The 26,799-nt window shown below is 40.4% G+C and overlaps 1 protein-coding gene across 5 annotated transcripts in view; it reads right to left on the bottom strand.

Moving 5' to 3' along the window:
* DISP1 (dispatched RND transporter family member 1) overlaps positions 1–26,799 on the bottom strand; it is a 79,744-nt gene that overhangs the window by 22,538 nt on the left and 30,407 nt on the right. For 2 of the 5 annotated variants that reach the window (XM_072333597.1, XM_072333598.1), the window contains exon 2: positions 5,517–6,053. In XM_072333597.1, coding sequence (XP_072189698.1) covers positions 5,517–6,053 — 537 coding nt within the window. Of the gene's footprint in view, positions 1–5,516; positions 6,054–9,371; positions 9,460–12,124; positions 12,199–26,799 lie in introns of those variants that run through there. The other 3 variants (XM_072333602.1, XM_072333599.1, XM_072333600.1) reach the window with 3 other exon arrangements.

The raw sequence follows: 26,799 nt of genomic DNA, 5'->3' as shown, positions 1-26,799 counted from the left end.
TCAAAGCAGTGTTTTTTTCTAGACAAACCCTAATGCTTAATTGGTACAATTAAAAGCCTAGAAGAAACCCTTGGACTGCCTAATGAAGTAGCTTCTATGCTTTGTTTTTAAGTGCACTTTATTTTTTTTTCCTACATGTGTTACTTTTAATTTAGTTGACCACTGAATTATAAATGACATTTTTTACTCTGATTCTGGTCTCAGTACTCTGTTCTCTGCTTTCAGCTTTGTGCAAGACTAACAAAGTGCAGCACGATGTCTGCATAGCTGATAAAGAACAATAATTAGCACTGGAACAGTAAACAGATTAATAAAACCAGAATAAACCTCTCATATTATCAGCTTAAGACTAAGTAAAATTAAAGAAAAAACAACAACAACAACAACAAAAAACCATAAAACTGAGGAAACACAACTCAGATTGTTGAGTATCACGAAAGAAAAAGAAACCATTTGTTCGGCTACAGGGAGAGCTCTTCCTGTACACTTGTACAACAGATTATCTGCATTTGGATTCAGACAAAGAACAAAAAACAACCATGAAATTCCTATACATTCCTTTCCCATTCATCATTTATATTAAAATCCAAGTATGCCAATGTGCTGTGGCATGAATGGGAGTACCTAATTTGTGGTTCCCATTTGCCTCCAGCCTCTCCATTCTGGGAAATCATGGGAAACCAAGAATTCCTATTCTAGCATGCAGTAAATGCCTTAAACGAGATTAAGGTCAGAATTTGTACTGTTTCCACACAAATGACCAACATGTAGCAACTCAACCTCTATAGCATGAATCAGCATATTTGCAACACGTGAAACACTGAATGAAGTAGCAGCAGCAGCTCCTGCCTTTCAGCTGAAGGTTCAGAAACAATCTTCAAAAAATCTAAAGGGTTTGTTATTCTTTTTTTTTTAACGTCTGTATTTTCAATCTTCCTGTGGGAAGGGAATTAAGTCATTAACTGATCTATAATACAACATTCACATTATTTAGAAGACATCAATGCATATTTTGTATAAAAAAGTGAAAAGCAAACTCTGCGTTAAATACAGCTAACAATTTTCAAAACTGGAAAGCTGACAGGTGTAAGATACTAAAATCTCCATGTAGTCCTTATGAGCAGTTAACATTGCTGACATCAAAAACTATCTTTAGAACTATTGTATATGCGTGTATATGTATAATCAGCTCTGCAAGCCAGGCCAAACGTACTAGATAACAATTATCCTTTTCCTGGAATTAGGCAGGGAGCTGTTTCATAACAAAGTCTTGCTATTAAGGCTGGTATTTGGCAAACAGCTCCTTGTTTTTTGAAAAAACAAGAGCTTTTTATTTCTTTCTGTTCTATTTGTGCCAAGTGACTAGAAACAAAATATTACATGGGTAAGAGGTGGTTATAATGCTCCGTCATCACAGCCTTTGCATTTTCATAGAATTCCTTTCTGAAGTATCAAAATATACGTACTGAAGTAGAGCTGTAATGGCATTTAAACAGTGTGTGGCACACAATTCTGTGAGATATAGCAGAATTCTGAATACCAGAACAATAACACAAATCCATAGTGCAAAACTGCCCTGGCAGTTTCCTTATCATCACTTTTGGCAGCTTCCTGACCTCTCCCTTCCCTGCCTTCTGTCACTGAATCCATAGATAGAAGTTTTCCTTATTGTATGACAAAAGATAGATCTCAAAAGAAGTAGCATCAAGATTAGTAAGGATACAGGTACTTTCTGAGTTTTCCCATTAAAAAGTTCACATAAAAGTGTGAGAAAAGCAGATTAACTGGGACCAGATACAGCAGCCATACACATTGTTAACACATGCTTTCCACAAATCTAAGGCTGAACATTTTCTGCACATTCTTCCTCTTCTGTCCCTATTGACATGCCTGCATTCATGCGTATGGATAGATTTATAGATTTAAATAGATTTTGAAGAATACCAGGAATGTTTTCTCAGAGCTTTCTGATGTTATACTTTAGTGTTTAGTGTTTAGCTCTGATGGAATATGCAACCCAGTACTATTTATTTTACTTTGCTTTCATCCCACTAAACATGCTGCTGGGCTGCACGTTTTTACCCTTCCCTAGTGACTCCTAACTTGGTCCTTCCAGTTGTCAAGCATCAGTCTTCATCGCTTCTTAACAACAGATTAACAGCCTTGCTTGGGTCCTCTTCATTTCCACCGTCTGTCCAGTGAAGGCTGCTGATAATGACAGAAGCAGATGGTGGCAAAGGAAGGGCAATAACCACCCACCTTTCAGGGGTTCCAAGCCCCACACATTTGTTGATATATAAATGCTTTCAGACACAGAACGTAAGCCTTTCAAAGGGACAGGGTATCCAGTGTTACCTACACAGAAGAACTAATTGTATGACTCGGACTGATCAGTTTAGAAGCTGTCAGAAAGCAGAGCGTGTCCCCGGAACAGTTACATTCTGATGTGGACAGACAGCTGGAATTTCACAGGAATTGTGTGCAGTCAAGATACCCTTTTCAACAGAAAAGAGGGATGAACACGTCTGAATGAACTACATCTTAAAAGTAGGCACAAAATAGCACAACAACTTTGCTCAATATCCTCTAACCTCTGAAAATTATCTGAAAGTTAGCACCATTATGACCAACAGTCAACTTGCTTTACCAGCTTTCATAATAAAGATTTTTTGCCACCGTCACACTGTATACCACTAACCACTAAAAATGTTTATGTAAGAAGCCTTTTTCACCCACCTAAAAATATACCAGTTCCCTTGGCATTCAACTTATTGTATATAGATGCCATTTCCATACAATTTTATTTATAAACTTCAAAGCTGAGCACTACAAAATTCCAGATCCAGACAGCTTTAAGAGGACAGGACAAGTGTGGCATTATTTCAATGTCTTCTTTACGCACTCCAATTCACAATGATATACCAGATCCACATTCCTTTATAGTTAGGTCACTGACAAATGTTAAGCCTTGGGCTTAAAAACCTGACAAAACCTGTCATGCTGAAACAATTGGTTACCTGCCCAGAGCCGTAAGCATGAGTGATAGTTTGCAAAAATTCTTCGCCCTCCTCTAGTGAATCATTCCCCCCACCGAAAACCCTAACAGTATTCAAATATGTATCTTTAAATACAAAGGACCCAAACCAAAGCTAGTTTGACTACATTCTGAATTTATGTAACATAGGAGAACCTGTATTTTAAGTTACCCTGTTAAAACACGCACATTTTATAAAACTGGATGATTTCCAATGAGCCTTGTAAGAAAAATGCCTGGAAAAGAAGCTGTTCTGCACATTTTAGGCTCAAAATACATTAAAATTAGAGTGTGGAACAGCAGTCATTTAAAAATATGTCATGTACAGCATTACTAATCTCTTTAGCACTGCAGAGTAATTACTGATAAACCAGATTGCTTCTTCTTGAGCATACATCCATCTCTCTGCAAGGCTATACCCAGCTGCACTGTGTTTTAACTCCCACCAACATGTCTTCACTGACAGTGGTCTCACAGTATGCTAAACTGGATTCACAATGCAACAAGAGAATATAACATTTAGACACACCTTGTAGATTACACAGAGTAAGAAAGCGTTTGGTTCATTGCCAATAACACCAGCTTCTTCAGCACGGCAAGGGACCCAAGTTATTTACCATATCCTGAGCTAAAAACGAGTGACAGCAAGTAGAGGCTGGGTAGCTTTTAGCAGATGGGTGAAAATAATTAATCTGCAGACTGCAAGCATCTTCTCATTGAGAAAACTCAGTTGCATTAACTACAAGGAATTCCAGAAAAGAAGCAGTGAACTTTTGATAGGGATATGTAGAGCACGCTAAAAAAGACAGATGGTTTAAAGGTCAGATTCTATCCTTACTTTGACTGCTAATGTTCAGACAAAGCGTTTATCAAATTATTTCTAATTTATGTGCTAACGTCACGGGGAGGAAGTGAGAGATTAAAAAAAGCACCTTGGCTCAAGATCCTAATCAGACAAGTTCAAACAAACAACAAAAAAACCCCAACACACAGTATTTCTGAAATAGTCTGGAAATCATTATTTATCAGAAAGCAGAACTTTTCAGTGCTCTTACCCAGAGCAAAAACAGAAACCCAGATTACGCATCAAATCCTATTCCCTTCCTCAAGACTATGGGATACAGATGAAATTTAACAGTCCTGGCTCCAGAGCAAGAAAAACAGCAGAATTAGTGCACCCACTTTGACAGTGAAAAGCACACTTGATTGATTCAGTAACTGTTCAACCTCCTGCACACTTTCGCATATAGCATTACATAAAAGTTTTCATCTTTTCTTAACAATTAACCAGCTACAGGGTAGAAAAAAACAAGTTTGATGGTGAGCTGTTTGAACAATTAAGATTTTTCCATTTGTAAGAGTAATAACTGGCAGGGGAAAACTGACTTGCACTTTATATTATCCTTATTTTCATCTGCTTTTGCCTTAAGGAAAAAAATCTTTATTCACTTTGACATTTTCCACATTGAATGTTTCTCCCAGTCTGATATTCTCAGAAGTTTAAAATTAGTTCATTTCAACATGACAAAATACGTACAACTGTCTGAGAATAACTTGCAGCTCCAACTTTCAGAGCAAGGATGCAGATGTTGGACAACGGGGAGACAAGGAGACATTTACTACCCCAGTGAAAAGCCATGCAGCCTGGCTCAAGTGCAACTCAGAAGAAAAATAACCTTGCACAAAAGCTTAGAAGTGTGTTATGGCCATAGGGAATTCAATTTTTAGAAACTGCCTCTTGGACTGACAGCAATCTTGACTGCCCAGAACCAGCAGGCCGTAGTAGAATTCCCTTGTGATTGTTGCTTCCTCTAGTTTGGATGCTGCCATGGGATATCCAAAAGTAACAGATAAAGAGGTAAGTGTCTGTGAAGTAGAGGGCAGAAAGGATTAAAAACCTGGAGCAATCCAAAATTGCTCAGTCCTAGCACAGTTTAGCAGATACGCTGAAAACACATGGGGGCAACTCACTGAAACAGATGGTCTGACAAAGAAAAAACAGTCAGTACATTTACGGTTGGAGCTGCTGAAAGTATTTTCCAGCGCATCTCTTGGAGGAAATATGGGCTCTGGTTAAACTACGCAGACATTGCACATTCTTTCACTGCTCTCTCAGCTATTTCTGCATTTGTTTGTTTCACATAACGTAGGTGTAACACTGTGTCTTGGAAATGGGCTTTTCAAACAATTCCCAAAAAGAAAAAGCAGCCTTTTTGTCCTACAAAGAACTAATTTGCTTCAAAAATATTCATGTAGCACAACATGATCCCAATTTGGAGCCCTCTGAGAGAAGTTACGCCGGTAATGCAAAGATCAACTTGTAAGAACACTTGGGAAGAAATTCCATTCATCTCTTCTGGATTTTCTGATTTTATTTTTGCTTTTGCTGTTGATTTTAAGATAATTAAATATTTATAAAACATTTACAAAACAGTTACCCATGCTGAAAACCAAAACCAATAAAAATAAGCAAACTGCTTACCTTATCCTGGCTATATGCTGTTGCACAGGCTGATGCTGAAAATGGTCAGGCCACTGATGGTGAAGGCAGAAGGATGGGGAAGGCTGAAGACAGCAGGCAGGCTGATATATGGGCGTGTGTTTTCGGCAAACAGATGCTGAATACTCAGTATGTGGCTGCATGCAGCACGAAGTCATAGGAGATGGTGCTGAGCTGCCAACCACTGAATGACATTCTTGCCTGTTATTATGGCTACTTAAAGAATGATGGTATGGGCAAGGGTGGCAGCATTGTGACAACATCTGCTGAGTTCTTTGGTTGTCTAAAGGCAGAAAGGATGGTTTGATTGTACCGTTAAATTGCAGGCAGCCGTTTGGATTTGTTTTTGCTCTTGGTGTTTCCTTGGATGGGAGCTGCTGGAAGGCAACGTCTCCATCATTAGCCGCAACAATACCTGAGCTGGTAGCATTTGACAGGATGCTGCCATTGCTCAGGACCACAGACTCACTGACATCACTCATTGCCATGCTCCAAGTTCTTGATGAACGAGAGATGTTCCTGAAATAAAAATAAAGAGAAGTTTACAGAGCGGCTGTGTTTTCAGATGCTCAGAAATAACTTTACTTTTTAAATTAGTAAAGCTCCTCTCACCATTTCACAGGCAAATGGAAAGGAGTAACACATGCAGTCAGGAAGGTTCTGAAGGACCTTCTTGTTCAACAAAAAGTTACGTTTTGGTTTAATTGCTTAGCATTTATGTAACTCAAATGACAGACTCTGGGTCACAGCCAACAAGTTATGGCTGAGAAGCAGGGGAACAAGATCATTTTGTATAAGACCAAGTAACAGCCACTCTTTATGAAAATAGACTTCAGTATAAACTGCGTAACCATCCACACCTTGCACCACACAGTTTGCTTGCGTTCTTTGAAAGCCAGCAGAAGGAAGAGAGGACCACACAGCACAGATTGTTTAATAATCACCAATGTGGCGGTTTTGGTAACTTTCCTTCTCATCCTCCCATTTCTACTGCAAAACATGAGTATTCATATTTTTGACGATATTCTTTTAAAAATGCTTTCTTTAAATGAATTGAACCTTTGTTCAAATTGTTGGGTGGTAGACCAGGTCTTCAGCAGAAGTTCATAACAAATTGTTATCAACACTGAACATTCGTAATACAATCACATGTCTTTCCTAAGCTTGAATCCTAGGATTCAATTACTACTGACTGAAAAGCTCACCCATCCCGTGACATATTCCAAAGGCAATTAAGAAATGCACTGTATTGAAAATAAAGGATACTAAGGACTTCGTTTTTGAGGAAAACCTAAATCAGTGAAAGCTATTTATTTTGGAAAGGTGCACAAGGAGCTTAGTTCAATAACCAAAATTTAGAACAGCTGATTTCCTTGTGTTAATTATAAGCGTGCTTTAATGAGACGTGAAAGTAAGTTAAATTGTTTTGATAAGTAACAGGAAAGGCGAAACATCACACTGAGCTAGGAAAGAAATTGCTTTGCAAGTAACATAGCTTTTTTGGATGGGGAGGGAGAAGAAAAGAGAAAGAGCAATGAGGAAGGACAGATGCTAATTACACATATGCGATCTGGAAGAATAATCCAACACAAGTTGCTTAAAAACTAGAAACAATTCATTACAACCAGTTTGGCTAGCAACGTTAGCTACCTAATACTGAACTTAACAACAATACAAGTGGAAATTGCAAGGTTTGCATTACAGACACTGAACTTTACAGAAAGACACAACACAAAGACAGATAAGCAAGAAAGTTTCTAACTTGTTTTCTTCTCTGCTACCTTTGGAGAGTGCTCAGCGCTAAGCCTGCCCAGCCAGCTGAGCTATTTAATTGCCTGAATGCTAATTCTGAGCAGAAAGTGCTTTGCACAGAGGAATGTTGCCCCCAGCAGCCCCCCTGCGCGGGATCTCCCTGAGACATAACTAAATCCTTCACTTCTAAAACGAAAATTAATCCTGGGCTATTTGTTCTAGATCATGAGCAGAGCCAGATTCCCTGGGAAGTCACTCGCATTTAGATAAGCACTTGGAGCAGGAGGTTTTTCCAGAGTCTAATTCCACACATTCCTGCCCTGCACCCCCTCCCCACGTCAAGCGCCTTGAGGACTTTTCACAGAACACAGAAAGTAAATTCAAGTGGTCAGCTAAAGTTTGTTTCGGGCTGAAGGGATGCACTGGTAATGTGAAACGCTGCTGTGTTTGAACAGTCGAGTTCAGTCAGAACTGCAGGCAGCTTCAAAGTCTACTGGAGTGGACAGAGCCTTAGCAGACAGCCAAGCAGAGAAAGCTCCTACTGAATGGGCCAGCAGTGTTTTGGGCACTGCTGGCTGATTATTTTCATGACCACTCATATAACAGTTAGGATGCAGGCTGGTGGGGTTAAATTCCTTTTCCTAAATCAGTTTGACACAACTGTATCATAATTTGAAACTGTAAACCAATCAAAGTTACAGCTCCACAAATTATTATTACAACCAAACACAAGGCATGGAGATGCTGCAGTTATCTAGTCCTTCCAAAAGACAAACCACATCCTTTTCACTTTAAGCCCAGGCCATCTGTGTGTGCAGTAGTTGAGACAGCACTCCATAACTTTTAGTAGCTGTTTCTCATCACTCTGTGAAGGAAAGCAGGCATTTCTGCATGAGGTGAATCCACAGCACAGGCGTAGTCTTATAGCCCATGCTCTCAGAACCAGCGCTCTCTGTGCAGGTTTGGGATGTTTGTGGTGTCTGTGCCCTGTTCAGCAGCAACATGGGAGTTCGGGCTTTTGCTTCAGCCAGCCCTGCAGCTAACACTTAGTATGATCAAAGACGAAAATCCTTATTTTCAACAGATACAATATCTACCTGCATGCTTTCAGTTTAAACACAATCTTCAGGATGACCCTTCAGAAACCAGTAAATTCAAAGACAAGCAAGAGGTCCATCAGCAGCAACACAACATCTGAGCAACATAATTCTGATTCTGTTCTCCTAGTGAACGGATTACACAGCAACTACTTCAAGATATAAAAAAATTATACTATAAAAATAATAGTATAGTATAAAAATTAACTTAGAAATTATGCCAGCAGCACTGCTAGCGGAAGAACAGCACAACTATCTTCAATTACCCTACGCTTGATAACAGTAACTGCTAAGAAGGCACTTCAGCCATACAGTTTGGAACAGCGTCATATCTGGAAAGCAGCACAGCCTGCAGAGGCAGGGCTACGCAGTGACAGTTTTATGGAGTAATCTCTTTATTATTTGTAGAGCTAACAATGAACACGGCTTACCCGGCAGACATCTGCCATCTACATTGCAAGCCCTTCAGGAAATAAAGTAATGCGGCACCACACTGAAACTATGTAGGATTTGGTGTTCCTTAACTGGTGTGTTCATTTGAGACTTGGATTAAGTTCACCTGTTCCTTTGGCTTCAACTGAACTATTTTTTTTTTTCCCTTCACTTTAAAGTTTCCTTAAAAAAAAAAAAAAAAAAAAAAGACTTAAAGAAACATTGGTTCAACAAATCCCATCTGGACTCATAATGCCTGCAATTGAGAATGACAAGAGCGCAAGAGCAAGAGGCAAGGATGTAGTGGAAATTCAGCATAACGCGGTATATTAGCACAGATAATTTGTAGATTGTTAGAATAGCTACTTTCTACATTGTTGGGGTTTTAAGAACATTTAATAAAGGACGCATATACTCAAAATCTCCACCTTGCATTAAAATAAAGCTAAACTGTTTTATAAGATTATTTATTGATTTATTTTAATTTAAGGTAGGACAAAACTCAAGTTCCACTGAAGAGTTACAGAAAGCCTTGCAGCTGCAATCTGCATCCTACCTATCAGCCAAATGAACTGCTCCGGATTTAGTGGTCCTTTCAGACCTATCTGCTACAAAGCAGGGTGGTTCGGATGTGAACTTACTGCCTGAAGGGGAAAAAGAAAAAGAAAAAAGGAAAAAGTCTTTTCATGTCAAAAGTTCATCTAAAGCAGTTTAATTCAAAAAGTAGTGTGTTCTTGAAATAAGCAACATTTAACAATCCCATAGCTACCCATTAAGTCTCCTTCCAGATGAAATGTTATAATGGACTTACAGTCCCTTAAGAGGCTACAGGTTTTTTCATGTGGCAAATGGGTTATGTGGTCTCAAACTGTAAACTTGGATAAATCCTCTCCAGACTTCATTTGCTGTGCCAGTGAGCACACAGCCACTCTAAGGAGGGTTTTCTCCTCCTTCACATCACCAAAATTCTTTGCATCTTTGCTTTTTCTTAGCTTTTCCAGAAGTAACAGGTGGTGCCTGGTGTCTGATACTGTGTTTTTTTTAATGGGAGATGTCTAGTTATCTATCACTGCAGTGTTCTTTAGCAAGACAAACAGCTTTTTAATGTTTTATGGTTGTTGATCTCCATTTTGGCTCTCAGCTAGACATTTTTCACATTCTCTAGCTCTTATGCATTCATATGTGGTGCTTGGTTTCTCTCAATACCCTGATTCTTGCTTTTCTATTTCAGCTGTTAACCACTAGGTCTTCCCTGAAAAGCTTGCACTTTACAAAACACAGGCGCTCGCTAGAAACAAGGATTCCCTGTCCCTTCCACTTTGTTCTCAGGTATTTAAAGTACATTTCAGGCAGTTTATCTTCAGGAAGATTCCTACACGAGCACATGGGTTTACATGATAAATGCAACTGCCTCACTTTGAGGATCAATACGATGCAGTTCCTACTTCTGAGAGCAGTGATTACAGTCCATCTATTTTCTGCGCAGTCTATAAATACACATTTTCCCAATTAATGTCTCCCCGGGAAGGAGCAGACTTTCAGCAGTCTGTGCACTTCTACCATGAGGTAGTAGTTAGAAGACAGTTAGGAAGCAGAAGAGATTTGCAGACTGGAAATTTCCCCTCTTCCATTTTGTACCTAGTTCTTCAAAAAAAAAGACCCATAAAAAAAGAGCCAATTCTTCCATTCCTCCAAACAGCCTGACCTGCTCTGAAGCAGTCCCATCCTGAGCCACCATGATTTCATTTCCTGCATCGCAGGCTGGCTGAGGAATGGCAATTCTTGTGACAGGGAGTTTCCAGATGTCCCCACGCCAGCGCGTAGCTCATGGTGCAGATGGGCACTGGTGAGTCAGTGTTGCCAAGCTGGCACACAAAGCCACTCACCACCAGCAGCAGCTGTGGGAGCTGGGAAAGGCTGCAGAGGGTGGGAAAGATTGCTCAAGAAATGCAAACATCTCTTTTGCTTTTAAGCTAAAGTTACTTTTCTTGGCACAAACAACAGCAGACCATTTACAGAAATCATTTGCCAGGCTTTGCTTAAAGAAATCAATCACAGTGCTTTAGCTAGAAAGCCAGAGCTCATAATAATTAAGCCAAAAATAGAATTAACAAGGAGCCGTGAAAATCCTTTTCTAGAAGTTTGGTGCCATGATTGAATTATTTTAAAATAAGTTAAACATATATGCATAGAGAGAAAAAAAGCATGTGCATATATATATATATATGCAAGCACACACACACATATATAAAAAGAGCAGGAAGAGCTTCACATAACCAGAATTCTGGAAAGGGAAAGAGACAGATACACATAGACCTGATGAGAACAAGCCATCCTTCAAGAAAAGCATACCTAGCTCTGGAAGGCAGAGTACACCTCAGTATAGGGAGATCTGTTACAAGTTCCAACGCAGTGGTTACAGCTGGGAGGGTCTCACCACGCCAAGTCTTATTTACGCAATGTGCTGACTTGCCCTTACCGTACAAAAGATATCTAAGTTTTCATAACTGCAAAAATTCTGACTCAAGATAGCTCTAATCCTGCTTACACAGAGGGATCACACACACACACACACATCTTTCTTTATCTAAAACAATTTAATTGTATTGAAAGTCCCGCAGGTTTCTGGCTCATCTTGCTGTGCCATTTACATTATAACAGCTGTAAATGGAGGCAAAAAGAAGTGCTCCTAATGATACAACCCCATCTACCCTCCCACTGTCCTGACCACATCCACCACCTCACACCGCAGGTTAAGGAACCTCTTGACAAACCGTTTCAAAACAGGTTTTCTGTTCATACTGGAAAACTACACCGGAAAAATCTTTTAAGCATCTGCTGCTAACAACAGCAATCCCCCCGTTCTGACAGCAGCGCTAATTGCGCCTCGACACCTCGGACAGGTACAAAGCGCGGAGCCGGCAGCAGAGCAGCCCGGCAGCAGAGCAGCCCGGCACAAGCAGGGCGGCAGTTCCACACCGCCAGCCCAGCAGCGACTTTCTTCGAAAGCGACGCGCTCCCGCAGGACCTTTCCGCTTCCCCTCCCCGTTCCCAGCTGCGCCAGGACGGCACGACGGCCCCGCCGCTGTTGGTGTGACAGCGGATCCGCTCGGACAGCCGGAGCGTGACGCGGGGCCGCTTCTCTCTGTTCTCTCGCCTCCCGCTGCAGCCTCTCGCAAGCGGAGTGCTCCTCTTACGCTACAAAGCAGCGTTTCAGCGTAAATAACCCGAATGCGGGCAGCACTCCTAGCACGATCCACACCTTAACGCTTTCTTTGCCACCCGGCGCGATCTCCCCTCGGCACTTACCAGCCGCGGGCCGAGCAGATCGCAGCCTCGACCCTCCCGCTCGAACAATGGCACGGTGCCGAGCAGCGCGCAGCGACCAGCCGGCGGCGGCGGGGGCCGGGCCGGGGCGGGCGCGGCGGGGCCAGGCCCCCCTGGGGAAGAGGCCGCCTCCCCCAGCCTCAGCGCGGCACGGGGAGCGGCCGCACGGCTCCTGCGCTGTGTCTGGGGGCCTCGGACTCGCGCTGCCGCCCGTCTTTGATCCTCCTGATGAAAGCCAGCGTGGAGATTAAAGCCATATTCCGCAGCGGCGGGCACCCACTGGGACCGGTGGGTTTTCAACCTCTCTCCTAACGCACACACGGCTGCATAGAAAGGGAAAGTGAAATCAACTCGCCCGTAAACCGCAAGCGAGGGAAATAATCGGGAAAAGGGGGCACAACTGCCCACCTCCAGCACCTACTTCCACCCCGTGGCTATCAGCCACCTGCACGGACTGCAAATCTGAGAGCCGGTCTGCCTACAGGTCATAAGGTACAACAAACAAAAAACAGAGATGACAGAATCATTAAAGTCGGAAAAGACCTCTAACATCACCTAGTCCAACCACACACCTACCAACGATACTGTCCACTGGGCACGTCCCTCAGTGCCACATCTCCACAGTTCTTGAAGAACTCCATGCACAGTGACTGCACCACCCCCCTGTGCAGACTGTGCCACTGCATCACTTCTCTTCTTGAGAAGTTGTTTCAACTGCAACTTGTGGCCATTCCCCCTCATCCTATCACTGCTACCAAGGAGCAGAGGCTGACCCCCACCCGGCCACATCCACCTTTCAGCACTCATTGGATCTGCAGTTGTATTATGAAGAACTTTAAAAAATACTTCTAAGGGAAATGCAACAACTTGGTTTCAGCTTGTTCTTACTAGTTCCCAAACCTTACAAGCCTCATGTTCTGGTAGTCAGCTCCAGCTTCTTCCTCAGCACCAAGTATCTCTAACGCTAATCTTAGAACTGGCATCCTCCTGGGGCAGATCTAATCATCCAGCCCGCTTCACTCAGCAGGTCCCAACTCACCTGGGGCTGTCTATGGTGAAGTGCTCTCTTCTCCCTCCTCTTAAATATAGGAAGCTCTGATTTCAGGCCAAGTTGAGCCGGTAGGGTGAAGAATGCAGTTCTAGTAAAAGGAATTTCTCATTCACAGGCATCTTTACCCTTACCACAAGAACCACTTGGGCTCTGTTGCCTCAGTGTTCCCCCAGTAATAGACATCCTAGCTCTGGACTGAGTTCAGGTGCACAACAGCTCCCCCTGCTCGTCATGATCTGGCCTTTAGCAGACGTTCAAAGCCTTCGACACTTTGAAGGAGGAAACTATTTTTTAAACCCAAGCTTTTTGCCTTTCTTACTTCCAAAAAGAATTTTACTGGGTTCAGCAGCCCTTTGTCCTCTCTTCCACACAACACCAGCATCACACCTAGAAGAAAAATGATGTGAACAGATTCTTCAATAGAAAAAATATCTCCCACGAACATAGCGCCTTTCACTGCTGGTGATCCAGGACTGCTTTTACAGGGAACTAATTTAGTGAGTAAAACACTAGTACTGCGAAGTTCTTAATTACACAAATACTTCTGCATATCAGTTTACAGCTGATACTGTGCCACATCTACTCGCTAAACATCTCAAGGCCTGTTAACGTTTTCTCACCACTTTGATATCTGGGAGGAAGAGCGCTATAAAGATCAAAAGGATTACAACCTACTAAAGCTCTCGGTATTATATGTACTGCACAGATCAGTGTTACTATATCTTGACTTATCAACTCACTGCAGGTACTTTGTTCCCAAGCATGATAGTAAAGTGAAGATATAATGTACGTTCATAGGTTACGCTAATAAAACATTTCCTGTGCAAATTAAATTTAAATACTGTGTCATATTTTTGAGTTACAGACCTATTCAATTACTGGCTTCACAGCATCTGAAAGACAAACTCAGCACTGTGAGCAGCTGCAAGAAGAAACGTTTTCCCACATACTATCCTCATAAAACCTTGATTGTCCGATATCCCCTTCAGTGTCCACTTCTGTACTATAGTCAGCTTTTAATGTTGCTACATATCCCACTGCTCATCTCCCAGTGACATCACATGCTGACTTCATCATTTGTAAATGAACAATTAGGAGATAAAATGGAGCTCTGCACCATGTGGAGTACAGGCACAGGAAAACTGGGGAAGGTGGAGAAGAAGGGAAGCATTTAGAAAAATTAAAGACAGATTGAAGATGTCAGACTTGATCTGTGGAAACCTAGACAAGATAAATGAGTAACACTATGCTATCTACCACCTGGAAATGCATACACACAGAACCTACAGGATGTTTGCACTACCAGCTTAGCCTTGCTCTAACTCAATACCATACTCCCCAGTTCAAGAAGTTCCAATCTATGGGTCTGTCATGACATTTTACAAGCAACAACTTCTGCCAAATACAGCAACCTCTCAAAGCTTAGCTGTGCACAAAAGAAAAAAAAAAAATGAACAAAAGAAAATCTGTCACATCATATGGAAAATTAAGTGCTCCATAACATCTAAAAATGGTAATTTGTGATCAGAAAGTCAAGCCTTTGATAACAGATGGGCTGTTCTGGCAAACAGAAGTACATTGCATGTTCTGATCAAAGAAAAAGTTCCTTAAACTTAGAAGAATTAGCAAGTCATCATGATAGTTCATCATAAGGACCGGTTTGTTTCTTCAGAAACAACAACACCAGTTGTAAAATAACGTTTTTCATCATATGCTTAACATCAATATAAAACAGTGAAAATAGCAAGATAACTTCTAGAACACAAAGAAAAAAGTTACGGGGAGCACCATATTCAAGATTCAACTGAATTATACTTTCATAGAATCACTGAGCTTGGAAAAGACCTCTGAGGTCACGCAGTCCAACTGTCCACCTACCACCAACATGCCCACTAAGCCATGTTCCTTAGTATGACATCTACAGTTCTTGAACACCTCCACGGACAGTGACTCCACCACCTCCCTGGGCAGCCTGTGCCAGTGCATCTACACTTCTGAGATTGGTTCCCTTTGTTATTGTTTCCACATACATAAATTTGAGACATTACTTCCAGGGTGACCTACATATATAAAAAGATTAGTCTAAAATGAGTTGTATTTACAAGTATGGATAATGCACTGTGTTATGGGGTACAAAGTTTGATTACTCTCTATTCAAATGAGGTACAAAGGGCTCACAGACTTGATCACCATCCTCTTCTGAAGACAACAGGCATTGCCAGCAAGAACCATCCCCTTCTCTTGGCTGGATGCCTTCGCATGACTCTGAGCTTAATATGATATTAATCACAGATACTTACTGTAACAGCAGTATATTTCAGAGACACAAATTCAGGAGAGGCTGAAGGACTTTGATGATGTTAAGCTCTAATAGGAAAGCCAGTGGCTCTTTCTGGGTGCTCTGGGGACAGATTGATGCTAAAGCACTATGCAAGCGCTCAGGAAACAAAAATCTCAGAGGTTTTGCAATCCTTGAAGGCCAGACAGAGGACAGCCGAGGCACGGCAGAAATTCTGCTGAATTGCTAATAAAATGGAGAGAATAAGGGACCATGGAATAGAAATAAAGAGCTAATTAGAGGTTAAAAAGACAACACAAGGACTGCATGTAGCACATGTGCTCTGCGAGTATTTTATTACACCTACACTGATTTTTTACTACAGTTCCTATCCATCTACAAAACTTCCTCTCTTGGACATGATATTGGTTATTGTAACTCAGATGCTACGGCCTAGTACTGGCAGTGGGCAGTTTAAATCCATCAGTGCAGTTAGGGAAATGCAATAGGGAACCAAACATTCATTACTTTTCATGCTAAAATATAGTTTTGTACAACATTTGAGGAAATACTGAGCTAGCAGCAGCTACTTGAATTATTCAGAAGCACACACTGGGATTTTACAGATTACAGCAGTAGACAAGGAGATGTCAGCAAACTCAGAAGTTAATCAGACTGAATCAACTTGATCCATCAGGTTACCAGACCTAATTCAACTCTAGTCCTGTCACACCATACAGTTCTGCAGAGAGAACTTAGTATCCACACAGTACTCTCAAGTGGCCCTGGATCTAGAACTATGTTATAAAGACAGATTGATTTATCTGAGGCTGCAGCCATACAGAGTGATTCAGTGGCTTTAGACCTAAACTGAAGCTGCGGATATCAAGCATCGTTCCTGTGATGGAAACTCAAAATTGGCATTCTGGAGCCTCCGAACAGCCAGAGAAGCTAATTCACAATCTAGGTTACACAGCCACAGATAGAAGAGAATATTTTAAAAGAATAAGAAAGGCCCCTGGAGTGAAAAATGTACTTAAATGTGTGGGTTTCTCCCTCTGAGATGCAGGATGAAGAGGACAAGTGGATGAAACACAAGGTACTAAATGTAAGAACTCACATCCTCTTACGCTGGCATTGTTCTATACTTTTTTTTCTTCCCCTCAGGGGATAAAGGAGACAAAATTTGAAATAAATATAAGTTGCAATATAAGCAAAATGGATTAAGTAACATCATGTATCCAGCTGAAGCCTTAAGTACTGAGACTCCCACCTGACTGCCAGTCCCATGAAAATGAAATATTGCCTGATCAATGAATGACGTGAATGAAGTCAGTTGGCTGTCCTTCTCCACTCATCCAGACTTCATCACAAGATCTTTCATAATTTATGTCCCTAAAAAAAGCTGTGGATGAAGCAAATGAAGACTGAAAAATCTTCAACTCTGCAAAGCAGTCTTCTCCAGCACTAGTAATGCAGAAGCACTAGACACTAGACACTATTGCTATTCCTGATCTATTTGTTGGTGGATTTGGGTTTGGGGTTTCTTTTGGTGGTGTTTTTGGGGATTCCTCCCCTCTACCAAATAAACAAAGAATAGCTGGTTCATAATTGGGAAATGTGTACACTACAATTTATGTGACAGATCAACTTCAATATTCTGGAAGCTGGACCTGTGTTACTTCAGGTGATATGACCTCAAAAAGTCTAAGCACACAAATACATTTCTGAGGGCAATGAATGACTTTCACTATCCACATTGTGCCTAGAACAATATCTTCTCAGTCCCCCGTGTAATTGAAGTCAGGGCAATGATGCCACAAACAAATAAAGCAGGATTGTAAACTACTTTGCATGATTTTCTTTAAAGATTCTCTAAGTACAATAGTGACATTTTGCAGTCCTCTTTTCCCAACTGAAAAATGACTCACTGAAGTATCCCTTTAACTGTTTTTCATTGGGATTCTGGGTTTTATCACAAACCACTGCATGTTAAAGGTTGAGATTTATGAAATATAAGACTATCTTGTTCAGCCAATTTACAGAACAGAAACACTAACATGAGCTGAATGATATTTTTTCTGTGAAGATCTAATAGAGGTAAATCTTAAAATAAAAGAAAACCCACATAAAATAATCTGCAAAACTGCTTTAATATGGAAAGTTCATAACGTTTTGGAGAAATTTTTAATAGCTTATCTTCAGTTGTAACAGTTTTATCCGGCAAAGAAAGCTCCAGTAATAAGCTACATTAAAATGCAGCTGCATAAACAGGTTTACACAGTTACATTTTCTCATGAACATTCCTTTCTCACAGGTGTACCTTTTCCACCATGAACAAAGTACACTTCATTGTACCTTACGTGAGCGCATGCATGTAGAATGTCAGCCGTAAAACAGTCCAGAACGAACACAGAGGGAAAATAACAGAATGCTTTACCTGAACAGAAACAAACACGCGACATAAGAAGCAGCAACAATTCCACCACTTGGACAACAAGAGTATTACAAGCACCATCCTGATGATACAGTGAAAGTTCCTACTGCAGTAGGTTCTCCTAAATAAGGGGAGAAATACACTTTACCAACTCTGTTACAGTAATTACTGTGTTACAACTAACTTGCCTATAACCAAGGAAATAACAAAACTCTATGTCCAGACAGCAGTAGACCATAAAACCTAACTACTATTTTTAACTGAGAAAAAAGGGGGAAAAGTGCCTTTCTCACTTTTAACTTGGGGATGGTTGTTTTGTGCCTAAACTTCAGAAAACCAAAAATCTAACTTTAATGCTTATTGCAACTGCCAAAGTACTGCTAGCTCAAACTCTTAGACTGCAGTTATGCATCTTATGATTTCGTTCCATCTCAGCTAAAGAAAACAAAGCCATTTACTCACTTAAGAGCAAATTTTGGTTAGTCTGACATACTTCCATCTATTGAAATTTCAGCTTTCAGCCTATAGGCAGTTCCTTGGCTTCGAAAAAACTGTGAGGAAAAAAACAACTACCACTTCTTAATTATCCATTTTTTTTTCCTGAAGGGGTTTCAAAAAGTAATGGCCTAAGCCTTCGAACACTGCATGAAAAAGCTCCTCTGCTCTCCTTCTGTGCACAGCCTCCATCACACCTTCACCACTCCTCATTAGGAAAGTGAAATAAGCACTGACGTTTTTTCCTTCAGGAATAAAGATCTGAGTGTTTTGAGTAAACATTGCTGGAGCCCATAGAAAAGGTTTTATCTGATGTGAGCTGTACTGACACACTAATGAAGGCCTGACAGACAAGGCAAGAGAAAATGTTATTTGAGCACAAACTCAATGTTTGCTCACTAGACCGCTCGCCTTTCAGAGAGTTGCCCTTACAGAACGCAGGCAATGTGAAGTCAATCTTTTCTCACTGTCTCTTGGCAAACAGATGTGAGCCTGGGAACATCTCCTACTTTCAGATACATGAGGAACCAGACTTTTCACAGCATCGGCCTTCACACCTTTAGAAGGAGACGTCAGATTTCTCTGGGACTCTCTGATTTCACACTGTTTAGGCTAAACTCCAGTGACTGTCTACCACACAGAAGTCACATCAGTTCCAAAGCTGCTCTCTGAAGTAAGTTTAAGACACGTCTGTCTGATCTGCTCTTCTAAGCTGAAAAACTTGAGACATGTCTAAACTATGAAACATCCAACATCTTTTTTTTTCCCCCTTAAAGCTATCAATTCCTTTTATATTATGCTCAAGGATATTGAGATGTACCTTAAAAAAACATGATTCTCTGGAGTCACAGTTCTGAACTATATTCTCATCAGCAGAAAACCGCAATCAATTAGTTCTGAATTCTAAAAGCCTTTTGAAAAGCACAGGATGTATAACAATTGTGTTTTTAGTGTATTAGTAAGAAATAAACCATGAAGTACAAGATCTCTACACAAGACCCATTTGACAAACAGTTTCTGCACTGTAGACATCCAGTGTGGAACAGCTGTCCAAGACAACATACTTGCAGGCTTTTCAAATCCAGTGATAACTCCTGAGATTTACAATCAAGCAAGTACTGTTGGATAGCTATTTAAAGATCACATTCAAGATCAGACTTTGATTACTTATACTACAGTGTCTATGAGGTATGTCACCAATTCAGTTAGAAGATATTGCTTTTTCTAATTAAAACATGCCGCCCATTTTATATGTATTAAAGATGTTCCGTTTCTAGGAGATTTGACCACACAAGACTTGGATCTACTCCTTAGATTAACTGTCGTATCAGATTAACTCTCTTCGCATAAGAATTAAGGAATCTGAAGAGGATTAGCCTCTGAAAAGTATTTAGGAGTACAGTTCCTTTGCATAGCTGTGATCTGAGGATCACAAAATACTGCAGGACTCTGAAGCACCAGGAGTGAGCCTGGTTTGGGGCACAACAAATGAGGGTATGGGAATTAAGAGAAGACCAATAATTTTTGGTCATTACAGAGTAAAACTATGGAGAGCCTTTTATATATCCTGGCAGACCAGAGTGACTGGGTATATGCCAGCAGTAGTACAGTGGTACAAAGTGCTACCCCCCCCACCACCACCTCCATACCAGACAGAAGCAATTGAAGACTTCTGGCAGCCTTAGGACAGCAGCTGCAAAGCAGTTTCATGGCTATAAGAAGTTTAGTCCCTTTGCAGCTCTTTCTCTTCCAGTTCACTTAATTAGAGTACGTACCTGTTTCAGGGCATGGTCACTGCTAATATTAATAAAGGTAACAGATCTGTTTATTACTCACCATTGAATCTTTATAGCCAGTCTCAAAGTAGTTAAATGTGAATTTTTTTATTTTTTTTTTTACAATTTAAAATCTTTCTTATTTAACAGAACAGACTTGTTTAGTCTAGAGCATTTAACAGTCACAAGCCAGATACTAATTTAATGTGAGCAACGCACACGTCAGGTACTGACCTTCCCAGAAAGGACTCAAGTCCCAGTCAGTCAGTGAGAACTGATGAGCAGCAACAAGAAGGTCAACCCATTTAGAGGAAGATATCCATATATACACACTATGTGCTCTTTCGGAACCAACTTCTGTACAAATCTATCAGGGATTTTCACAAACTGAGAAAAGTGAACCAAGTTTTTTTTTTTATTTATTCATCCGAGTGCAGTAAATGTAAATTCCTTCTCAAACAGTGAAAAAAAAAATAACTTCACACTCTCCAAAAGACTTCACTTTAGAAAGAAACTAAGTTAGACAAACAAAATAAGTAAACAAAATCAAGGAAAGCATCCCAATCAATTTCAGAGGACTTGTTCTTCACACCTATATGCCACATTCACTATGCTTTCTCTCACTTTAAGGCATCACAGGGATCTTCTGCTCATAGCACTCAGACACACATGAAGTCATTCCTAAGTGTTACAAAATACCCACCTGTGTTCTTCTTGGCTTTGTGGTATAGCCAAGCATGAGACACTGGATGGGACTAGCAGTATTTGCGTATGGAAAATGCAAACAGGTGACCTCAAGTTCCTCAGCTACTAAGCAAGGAGTGAGGGCAAACCATGTGTTTCCAGGGACAGTGAAGGAAGAAGAGAAAGGAGCCTGGAATGCTTGTGCCAGGTAATAGAACAAGGGGTCTGAGTACTAGGCAGTAATTTGATAATGCAAGTGCCTATCATGCTAACATGCTACATCACCCTCCCTCCCTTCCTACTCACAGATTAGTCTTAATCACAGTAAGTTCCTCAAATACAACTCACTGTATACCTGCAGAAGCACATTTCCTGGCACAAGGATGGTGCCCATATCAGGCAAGAACAAACAGTGGTTACTCTTTCAGCAGCACCCGCTTCCTTCAGTGACTTTGATGATCGAGGTCTATTCAGGAGTATAAATGTATGTAGAGTGTATGTTATATCATATTCAGTAAAAGTAATAGTGTTTGGGTTGATAGATTTTTCTAAACTTAAAAATTTTGCTCAAGAAAAAAAAATGTAATAAACTACAAAAACAGAACTGCAAATAGGAGGGCTAAGCATAAGCAAGAGGCACAACTATTGATTGAATCATTTCTATAAATCAAGCTACTGCTGAACTAGTTTGGAATTCTCACAAAATAACAAGCCAAAGAGCTGTGTTTCAAATGCTTACAAACTGGAGCTCCAGCCCCCATATGTAGGGATTTTTTTTCATCAGGACAAGATGGAGAGCTAAATTATTGATGTTCAAAGCCAATATTAAAAATAGTTACAATTTGCAAGGCCACTCAAGGAGTTATACCTGGGTTCCTTGCTTTGCAACAATCCAGCAGCATAATTATTTTATATAAATTTTCATCACAATTGTTGCATTACTTTCTACTAGCATGGCTACCGTAACACCAGTCAGAAGCATCAGTGCCCTTCAGTCTACCAGTCAGAGCATGATTAGCATGGTCAGGGCTCTTGTTCACAGGGTTCCAAAAGACTGCAGCCATCGTGAGCTCGTTTGCAAGAGCAGGTAAACATGAGAAAGCAACAGCAAGCAAAGCTGTGTTCCATTAAAATGGTATGGGTAAAAAAATATGGCATTAGTGCAACTTCAGATGGAGGTAATTGAAGAAAAATTCTGTGCCGTACAGTATTTAAAAAGCTCCCTACACTTCAAAAACAAAAGAAAAACTAGGTCCTGTTAAAGTTACTATGCTCCCCCCACCTTACATTTAAGATGGAAAGAAATACTTCCCTCAGGGAAAGGGGCCCAGCTCATAATTTCTGGATTAAACCCATTACCATTAGCTGCAGAGTGAAATTATTAGTGACAGGTTCACTGAATTACCTCTTTTACAGAGGTCACTAGAGCTTCCTAGAAACCTAAAACTGCCATTGTAAATTTAGCTAATAACAAATACCTTTTTTAAACTATCAGCATTAGAGGTAAACACAAGAACCTGTTTTAACACTCTGATTATGGCACAATGCTTTTTCATTTTCTTCACTTCAAAGTTATAAACTCAGCAATACACAAGTGCTGGCAGGCGCCACTATTACCTCAACATTTTACATCCACATCTGTGGATACAGAACTGCTGTTGATTTTCAATATGCTCATTCCTACCTTAAAACTGTAAAACAGACCAAGGATACTTTCTGACAAGTACACAAACTGCAGCTTAATCTTGCACTAAAAACAGAAGTAACTTTCACTATGTGAAGTTCTTCACTATGAAATGAAGAAACTGTATAAATATCAAGAATCTGGAGAGGAGAAAAAACAAACAAGAAACAGTATATACAAAATCTTACCTTCATTCTGTTTATTAATGTCATTTTAAAGCTTCACACAATTAGTTACAAAGCACCTTGGGCAGAACTTCCTCAGTCCATCACTTTATAGGCCCTGCTTAGCTCTGCTTATGCTTCCAAGACTAATCATAAACTCCACGCAGGTAAAACACGCACAGTCCTTAAAGTACATCCTGTGTTTCCTCCTTCCCAGGTAAGTGACCTCAACGTTAGGTTACAAAGCCATTTCCCTTGCTTGCGCTCTTCCTCACCCCATACCTGTAAATTTTGCACCCCTAATTGCACAAAAAATGTTCCTGTTCCCAATCCAGGCAAAGCTGAGTAGCTAAGCCTCTACTACTTGGTCAGAAATCCAAGTTTGAAATTCTCCAGAAAGAAACTCCCCACTCCTCAGTCCCCATGCAATGAGCACCTTTGTTCCTGTTGACCCCCAAATTTCTGGTGGATGTTGTCAGAGTTGACTAAGAACCTTAGAAGCAATGACAGTAGCTAAAAGCATTTTGCAGTCCCCATTTTTAAGTAAACCTCACCTCAAAATGCATGCCATCTTGTTATTGCAGCTGTGCCAGGTTTGTTAGTACTGAACCTACAGAAGTTCTACAGTTCCATGTCTTACATAAATTTGAAGTTTACTGCTATACATATTTTGTTTACCTCTAAAAAGCTATCGTACAAAGATATGTGAATCCCCACTGACCCTGATCACAAGATCCCTGCAAAGATAACCAAAATTCAACTGCTGTCATATAGACCCTGCCCATGAAATAAGAGGTATCAATTTGTAATTACAAAACCAAACAACCACAGAGTGCAGATTTCATGGTATAACTTCAGTTTACAGTTGCTTTTCTAATTTCCTCTTTTTACCGCTCAAGATTTTCTTGGCTTTTGTTTTAACAACTAACACATTTCATGCAATTACAAGAAATACCCAGTAAGAGACAGGGATGCAAAAGGCTGAAAAATCACTTTAATAATCAACTCTGAGATTCAGCATTGCCTTTTGTGCTCGGCTTCTGAACAGAGTGGACAAACAGCTTTCTTTGCTGTGCCAGATTCTTTATCATCGTGGCAAATAACATCACATTGTTCATCTACCTTACGGCACCAGGTTTAGCCTTTCAGATCTCCAACTGAGTAAATAGTCTTATTGAAATAAGAATTTCTTTGAATTGTTCCATCTTCTGGAATTTACTCTGAATTCAGTAAGATTCAGACAAGTACTTCAATAGTAAAGTGTGTCACTCCCACAACCGAAACTAAAATAAAAATCATAAGTAGGTATCTGAGAAACTCATAAGAAAACTCAAGCATTGAAGTCTTAGAGTTTACAATACTCTACAAAAAGATATTTCACTGTAGTTTGCATTCTGTGGGTCTAGCTCCCTTTGCAACAAAAGTCACCTGAATCTGAAGAGAAACTTCTGCTAGTCTTCAAGTCATTAGGTGATCTAAAACTCAACTAACTCCATCAGGGGCTGCAATGAATTACCTACCATCTGGAAACTGTAAAAATCAAAATTATATTAAGAGTAACAAAAAAAATATTGAAGCACGATGGTGAAGTCTGACAGCCTTCCAGGAGAATTAATTGGAAGGCTGCCTTTTCTGATGCGCCGTACCACTAGAGCACTCTGAGCGAGAGCCAAGGGGCAGGAGGCAACAGACAAAACTACTGAGGCTGTCTCACCTGCGGGCAGCTGTGAGCCAAACCCTTGGAGACAAGCCCTTTTCTATATGGATATCTAGCATTCTCTCATTTTAACTTTGAAATCAGATTGCCTCACAAAAACAAAGAGACAAAAACCAACCAACAAGTTTCAGAACATTTAAAATTGTTGCAAAAGTACAGCTACCTTTCTCCAGCCAACTCTGTACAGCCTCTTTGTGAAAAATGTAACATAGTTCACAATTAAGTCAAAGGATTATTTGGAGCTGTCTCGCAAAATCACGAGCCAAATATCAGCTGAAGTTGCAAAGGTCTTTATACAGGCTCGTAAGTCACATGGCAAATATTGGCAGAAACAGACTTCAGTCCTTACAACATGTACATTCAGCTTCTTGAACACACTGCCAAAACTCTTGCAAAGATAAGTGAAATATACCAGGGAAATTGTTTTTAATATCTACAAAGTTACTCAACCTGAACTGAATTTATCAAGATAAAGAATACATTTTTCTTCCCACTCTGAGGACAGATGAATCTCCTTCCTCAATATCTAACAGCTGCTACAAACAATAGATGCTAGAAATTCTCCAGGATTCAAAACAATCCATTAGTGTGCAAAGGGCTTTGTAACCTAAAAAACAAAAGCTGATAAAATAAACTCTTCAGATTTCTACACCACCGTCTTGATTTCACTCTGCTTCATTTATTTCATCCAACATAATCTTAGCTTGACATTCACAAAGCTCTCATACCCACAAGTTGCTGTCCATAAAGTGACTTGTTCATTTCCCATACTGGCCTTAACTCAGCAAAAATATTAGTTCCCGTGACCATCATAGGGTAACTGATCAAAAACATGCTCGACTGAGAGAAAAGCAAAAAAACCAATCTGACTAAGAACTAAAAAGGCTGCCCTTTCAAAATAGATTTCTTGCCTGGGAAATTGTGTGGTCTATTTGACATAGAGCAGTTCTGCTTATTCCTTAATCCAAAAATGAAAATCATAACCTTTAACCAATTTACTGAAAAGCTTTTCTTTGTTCCACCCACAATTTAAGCCAAATGCATCTCAGCACTGGATCCCAAGCTTTAATTTCCTTCTACTCCTGCTATTGTTACGCCAGCACTTTAAATATTTACCCTTCCCAGATTCCTAAAATGGAAGGAGACATGGCCCTTTTGTAGTGCAGATGATTTGCACAGACCACAAGTAGCGGAGAAATTCTCACGCTTTCATGAGAGGGGATTGGATTTAGAGGACACTTTGTTCGCGACAGGGTAAACTACTCTTTAATAAATTTCAATTGAAGGCTCTTTCTAACACAGAGGGATTATGTACACCTTCCTCATATACAGTGATAAACACTGAAGGCATTAATAAACATTCCTTAGAAAAACGGAGACTTACATTTTTCATGAAGAGTAGATGCGAGTCAATTGCATCTATATCTGGAAGCACTTAGCACTAAGCCGTTGAAAAGTTGTTTCACTGTATGTGCCATTGCAATTTATCTCCAAAAACATTAAGCTGTTACAATTCAGTAGAAGTTAAAGCTTCACAGACACACAACAAAATAAACAGAAAACCTAACAAGGTTAGAAACAAAACACAAGGATTGAACCACATGGAAAACAAAGCTGAAGTTTCCTGGCTAAGAAGTGCTCTGGAGTCTGCATTGGCAACTTTGCCACCAGCGTGGGCAGGCAGCTGTCTGTGCGACACCCCAAGCATTCAGCTCAGCCAACTCCAAGATACATGTTCCATGTCCCATTTATCAATTAAAGCTTCTGTTCAGTGCTACATTTGATGAGCTATGGCAAAATCTAAACAAGATGTAAACAAAGGGTGCTGTGGAGTAATTGGAGGCAAAAATCAGTTTTCCTTTATTCCTTCTGTATGCACTGAATTACAATCTCCTAGCATCACAGCAGTCTGTTGCTAAGGCATTTATTCCTCCTGTTGCAATGTAATGGTACAGGAGACTAATGAAAACCCGCTACAGCCATTGCATGAGAGTCTTAACTGAAGCTGTGAAGTATCAGTATACTATAGAATCCTTTATTTGAAAAAGGTCAAGTTAAAATGCAACTAGAAAGAAAACCTTCGTGCTCCAAGCCTCTTCCTTACTGTAGTAAACATTTCTTTGTGTGTTCATTCCACAGATAAAGTTAGATTCCCCCCTTCCTTACAGATACTAAAAGCTTGGGGAATAAGAAAATAAATGACATCGCCACAGACCCAGGAATTCCCTAAGAATCCATATGCAACAACTGACAGAGGAATATAATAAAACTGAGAATGAGCAGAAGTCTTCTGCAGAACATGGAGGTGCAATTTCTCACCATCCAGCTCCAAGGCTTCTGCACTGGGAAGCACATGCATAGCCAAGGCAGAA

This window comes from Excalfactoria chinensis, chromosome 3 (genome assembly GCF_039878825.1).
Source record: "Excalfactoria chinensis isolate bCotChi1 chromosome 3, bCotChi1.hap2, whole genome shotgun sequence".
Lineage (NCBI taxonomy): Eukaryota > Metazoa > Chordata > Aves > Galliformes > Phasianidae > Excalfactoria > Excalfactoria chinensis.
The sequence above is the reverse complement of the archived record's forward strand: the minus strand, read 5'-3'. Positions and strand labels throughout refer to the sequence as shown.